At 46.1% G+C, this 6,000-nt stretch overlaps 2 protein-coding genes across 2 annotated transcripts; both read left to right on the plus strand.

Moving 5' to 3' along the window:
• The first annotated feature begins 445 nt into the window (after positions 1 to 445).
• LOC128729017 (adenosine receptor A2b) lies at positions 446 to 1,763 on the plus strand. The gene is made up of 3 exons (XM_053822666.1): positions 446 to 899; positions 960 to 1,168; positions 1,251 to 1,763. The coding sequence occupies exons 1-3, from the start codon at positions 446 to 448 to the stop codon at positions 1,761 to 1,763; spliced, it is 1,176 nt and encodes a 391-aa protein (XP_053678641.1).
• A 1,492-nt stretch (positions 1,764 to 3,255) lies between these two features.
• Positions 3,256 to 4,407, plus strand: LOC128729071 (probable cytosolic iron-sulfur protein assembly protein Ciao1). Its single transcript, XM_053822721.1, has 2 exons — positions 3,256 to 3,529; positions 3,591 to 4,407. Exons 1-2 carry the CDS (start codon positions 3,256 to 3,258, stop codon positions 4,340 to 4,342), a joined length of 1,026 nt encoding a protein of 341 aa, XP_053678696.1. The 3' UTR covers positions 4,343 to 4,407.
• The last annotated feature ends 1,593 nt before the right edge of the window (positions 4,408 to 6,000 follow it).

Genomic DNA, 6,000 nt, shown 5'->3' on the forward strand with positions numbered 1-6,000 from the left:
GCGGACTATCTCTCGTACGGGTGCAACGGGTCAGGTGCAGGTTGTACGAAGGGTCGGGAGTAGTGCAGGGTCCCTGTTGGGCCGAAGGTAGAGGCTGCCCCTACCTTAAAGTTTCCGTACTCCTGTCGACTAGCATACGAACACCTGCACGGTGACGGACTCGTACACGCGTGTAAACTGGCAGACCCCTAAGGAGGTAAGTCAAGATCTTAGCAAGATATGAGTGATTGGTGAAGTTTGCGCCCGGCGTAGCTCTATCGCACCGCGGCTAAGCAAGTTGAGTTGAGTTGGTTAATTTCGCAGGCGCCGTAGATGACATCTGACACTTGACGACCTGACAGCTTTGTTCGCGCCCTGTGTGGGTTGATTCACCCACCAACGGAGCTATCTTCTGCGAGGGTCATCGTGGCTCTGCCAGTCGTTGGCCTCATCGCCTCTGGTCACCATGTCGAACGGATCTTGTCTGCACGTGAACGGATCGTCGTGTAGAACAGTTCGCTGGCACAACGAGTCCTCTGTAGGTGGTGTCTCCGACGAGATGCGGTTGAACGTACCGTACGCGCTGTTGGAGAGTGCCGTAGCTCTGATGGCCATTTTTGGCAATACCCTCGTTATCGCAGCATTTAAGAGTGAACGGAAACTGAGGCGTCGCACCAACTTCTACATCGTGTCGCTGGCGTCCGCGGACCTGCTTGTCGGTACGCTAGGCATCCCGTTCGCTATATTCGCCTCTATCGGGCTCCCCAGGAACCTGCACGCTTGCTTGTTCACCATATCATTGCTGGTGGTGTTGTGCACCATCTCGATCTTCTGCCTTGTGGCTGTCTCGATCGATCGATACTGGGCAATCCTTCATCCGCTCGCCTATTCCCGCAACATGCGCACCAAAACAACACTCTGTAAGCTCATTCGTTGGGGTTTTTCCTACGAACAGTTTCCAATCGTCCGTTTCCTTTCAGATATCATCAGCGTATGCTGGTTAGTGGGCTCGATCATTGGATTCCTGCCGCTGTTCGGCTGGCATGAGGATCCGGACGACGAACGTTGTCTCTTCGTGCAGGTGATGAACTACGACTATCTCGTATTCCTGTATCTTATGACAATCATCATTCCGGGGGTACTACTGCTAGCTTTCTACATCCACATCTACCGGGTCATCGTGCGCCAGGTAAGATCGAAATGCTCGATGATCCCTTTCGTGTACCCCCTAATCAGTGCTCGTTTTCTTTCGCTCATCTTCTTCCCGCCAGAGAAAGCAGATCCTTTCGGTCAACTCCATTGACAGCCGCTTCTCGGCCAGCCTTGCCACCATCGAGGACATGAGCCACCAGGCGCAGGGCAGCAAGCGCCGGACCAAGAAGGACCTGTACAACGGCACAATGTTGCGGGTGTTGCGAGCAGCGCAGAACCGCGAGGTGAAAGCCACCCAAAACCTCTCCATCATCGTGCTGTTTTTCATGATCTGCTGGATGCCGCTCCACACTATCAACTGCATTATGGCGTTCTGTCCACACTGCTATATACACGCGCCGATCATGCTCTTCGTGATAACGCTCTCCCATCTCAACTCAGCCCTCAACCCGCTGCTGTACGCCTATCACCTGAAGGACTTTCGGGCAGCACTCAAGAAACTGATTCTTTCCATCTTCGGCCTAACTCCAGCGACTCCACAGCCAACTGAGTGTGTGAATTGCATTTCGTCTCTGGCTACGCAACGGCAACAACAACATCATCAGATGTACCAGGTGCAGGAGACGCAGTAACTCTAATGATGATGATGCTCGAAGTGCCTATTGAAATATCATAACGATTTCGTGTATCTATTACTCGTGCTATTGCTGGATGTTGCTGTCGCTTTAGCAGATCTTGATCAGCCGGCTAGCTCTGTGATTCATGTTCTTCAGACAATCAGCTCTTCGTTCACCGGTAGTGCCTAGTCAACCTGCACATATCAGCCAGTACGTACACGCCGCACGAAGCTTTAATTATGTGCCAAGAGAACTGAGTATGTTTAGCGATATTTTATTGTGAACTTTTATACATCGTGGCCTTTTCGCTATTTATGATTGTTTCGCAAAAGCGCGACGTAGATAAATGTAAGAAAATACACTTTCTTCTATAAATAACATGTCGTTTGTGTAATGCATTTTCAACGCTCGGGAGTACACCAACGAAGCTACAGAGCCCTTTATGTACGCCCAGAAATTGTTATCCTTATTATTTTAAACATCGTTTAAAATTACATTTTATTTATGAATAATTTGTTCATAATATTTGAATTAGATGAACAGAACATCTATTTCATTTCTGGGATGATGCTAGAATCGTCATGCGCAGTGCCTAATCAAACAGGAAATTAAGTACCTAGATCAATTTCTACCAATTATAATAGAACATCAGGAGGGTAATAAGTTGATGTTGCAATTATTTTCTTGTCATCGTACTTTGTTCCCATTTATGCTTGCTGACCTTTTTTTGTTTCATAAGCATCTATTGGCCTATATTTGATCAGCAACCCCGTAGGACTATCAATTAATCAGTCTGTCAAAAGAAATCTCTGAAGGTTTCATTCCCCTTAGTGAATCAAAATAGCGCTAAAGAAAAAGGTTAAAGGATTGTGTATAAAAGTAGCTGTGGTAATTATCTAGCATAAAACTTCTACTCAAAGGACAGGACAGAAACAAGTTATTGCGGATTTAGCAAATGTGAAGCTGTGGAACTAAACTAAAGTACTATTGAAATAATTATTGAATCCCAACATTTCAAACTAATATCAAATTATCGTCGTATTTCAAAGTTTCATTCGTATGTGAGGAATTGTTTCTTTGATTTCTCCCATTATTCATTATGCCATTTGAAAATGTTATACCAGTTATACCAGATTTAAGATTTAAACTGTTTTAATACTGTAAGTATATGATAGTCGTCTTTAGGTAAATAAAATAAAATTTCTTTATTTTGAGTTTAAGCAAGTGTTATGTTATCGTCAAAAAATGCTGAAAAACATTCAATTTGTGTATTTATGATTGTTATTATACCCTAGTGATTGAACACACTGCATAAAGAGCTGTCAAACTGAAGCATGTTTACATGCAGTAAAATAGAAAACATTGTTTGATCATGATCTATCGCGCGCCAGTGGACTATTTCAACAATTTCGTTGCAGAATAAAGAAACAGGATCGAATTCTTACCAAAGCATCATTTGTTCAACTAGTGTTGAAGTTAGTGCATACGATTTTGTGTTTTAGCTGCGATGGGTAAGCTATTGCTACTCGAAACGTTAACCGGACATGTTGACCGTGTCTGGAGCGCTGCATGGCATCCGAACGGTCTAACATTCGCATCCTGCGGTGAGGACAAAACTATATGGATCTGGTCAAAGTCCGACTCAGGTAAATGGAACGCGGATGCCGTACTTATCAAAGGACATACACGTACGATCCGGGATGTGGCGTGGTCATTCTGCGGTCATTATTTGGCGTCTGCGAGCTTCGACACTACGGTGGCAATCTGGGACAAGAAATCGGGTTCGTATTCGAGTTGCACCTTTGGAGCTGTCGAAAACAATGCAATCGATTCCTGTTTTAGGCGAATTTGAGTGCAATGCTACCCTCGAAGGCCATGATAATGAGGTGAAAAGTGTTGCATGGTCCCGTTCGGGAAACATGCTAGCTACATGTAGCCGCGATAAGTCGGTCTGGATCTGGGAAATCCATCACGCACCGGACCAGGAGGACGAATATGAGTGCGTAGCCGTACTTAACGGCCACACGCAGGACGTCAAGAAAGTGTGTTGGCACCCAACAGAGGACGTGCTGGCGTCGGCTAGCTATGACAACACTATTCGGATGTACAAGCAGGACACGGTTGACAACGAGTGGGAAATGCTGGAACTGATGGAATCGCACAGCTCCACCGTGTGGAGCATATCGTTTGACGCCACCGGCAAACGGTTGGCTTCGTGCAGCGAGGACAAGACGGTGAAAATCTGGCAGCAGTACGGACCGAACAATACGCTTGGTATTGCATGCCCGGAGAAAGAAACGGTATGGAAGTGCGTCTGCACGCTGTCCGGGTTCCACACACGCAGCGTGTACGATATTGATTGGTGCAAGCAGACCGGCCTATTGGCGACGGCGTGCGGAGACGATACGGTGCGAATATTCCGGGAAGCCAGTAATTCCGATCCCAACGAACCGACGTTCGATCTGATCGCGACGGAGGAAGCCCACAGCCAGGATGTAAACAAAGTCACCTGGAATCCTGTCGTGCCGGGAGTGCTGTTGACCACGAGCGATGACGGTGAAATTAAAATGTGGCAGTATGAGGAAACTGATTAGGGATGGGTACGGGGCGAACGAAATTGGCGCTCTACGAGTGCATCGGAATTGTTGAAAGCAATCCTTGTTAGTGGCGAATCAGAAAAGATAAGCTGAACTGCTTAATAAAAATACTTCCGTTTAAGTAAAAGCTTGATTTATAACGTTTTTGGAGAGGAGATATTTTACTACTTCTGGTATTACTATTTATTTTACTAATAATAATTTAAAACTAAACTTGATTTATTATTTCTTATTTCTCATCGAGGATATAGGCTCCTATGAAGTTGATAACTTGGATCGCAATTTATAGTTTGTTGAATGATTGATCTAGAAACAATCATAAAAACACTCGGTACCAGGGTTTAGTCCGTTATAGCTTTTATCTTACCTTTTTTTTCAATACTTAATGTTTTGAGGCCCTTACTGCTACTATGATAATATGAATCGGTTATGGCATAGGGTTTTCAATTACAGGCAAGAATTAAAGTTTTAGTTCTGGAACCGATTGGTAACAATTCAAATTTCTCAACAACGCTTTACACGTTTTGCGGTTTTGTGAAGAATTCTTTTCTAGTACAGTCATTAAATTAGCAAGGTATGCTTAATTTACAAGCACTTCGTTTGCTGGTTGATTACAAATCACAGCTCCATCGTTGAATTGAAAACAACAGTAGAATTAAGCAATTTAAATACCACTCAAAATACTAATCAAACATCGCGCCATCTGGCGGACATTATCAACAACAGTCGCACAGTGTATCTAGGCTTCAGGAAGGGAAGATTTATTCGACTATGCCTTATTCAAACTCCTCGATGTTGCTCTTGTCTTCCGTGCAGCTTCTGTCGTAGGCAAATCTTCTACTCACAAAGCGCAATATCTTGTAAAACAACCCTCCAGGATGTGTTGCTTTCCGCCGCTATCACCACACTTCCGCGGAGGATCCGAAGGAGAAAGCTCCCGTGCCAAATGACAGTTTCCTTCACGCTATAAACTGTAGCCACTCGGTACAATGGGCACGGCTAGACATTCGGATTCGGCCGTTTTTCCGTGTTGCTGGGTCCCGTGGTGTTTTCGCATGCTCTCCCTCTCTCTCTCTTTCTCTTTCTCTTTCTCTCTCTCTCTCTCTCTCTCTCTCTCTCTGACGCCCTTCAACCGGGGAGCCTCTCGCATGGGTTTTCTTTCGTTCTTTTTTTTTTCCTTTTGCAGCCCTCCTCCCGCAGGTCCTTTGTACGCACGCCTGTCAGCGGGCGGGCGCGCGAGTGTCCCTACATTCGGGTTCCGCGTAGTGAAAGTTACGTAAATTATAAGCATATGACATTTGACGTGCTCGGTTTGCTCCGTTATCATGTGCGACTCGCGCTTTTGGGGAGAAAGAGGCTCGGGCGCGTGAGTGGACTCCCTCAGTCTGAGAGTATCCGCCGTGCAGTGACGATGCCCAGCTACCCGACACAAAGGACGAAGGAGAATGGTTCCATGGGATGATACAAAGCGCCCTGGCATAACGTTGTGAAACGGTAGAGTAGTGCTCCGCACAGTGTGGAACCGTTGGGGAAGAGGCGTGGGACGGGGGTGGGGGGGGGTGTGGGTGGTCTAGAGGAGGAAAAAACGCAACGGCCAACCTGTATTGGGTGGAGGCGCAGGTGTTGTGTCTGCAGCTGCAACCAACGAGAGGGAA

The sequence above is a fragment of the Anopheles nili genome, chromosome X (assembly GCF_943737925.1).
Source record: "Anopheles nili chromosome X, idAnoNiliSN_F5_01, whole genome shotgun sequence".
NCBI classification, from domain to species: domain Eukaryota; kingdom Metazoa; phylum Arthropoda; class Insecta; order Diptera; family Culicidae; genus Anopheles; species Anopheles nili.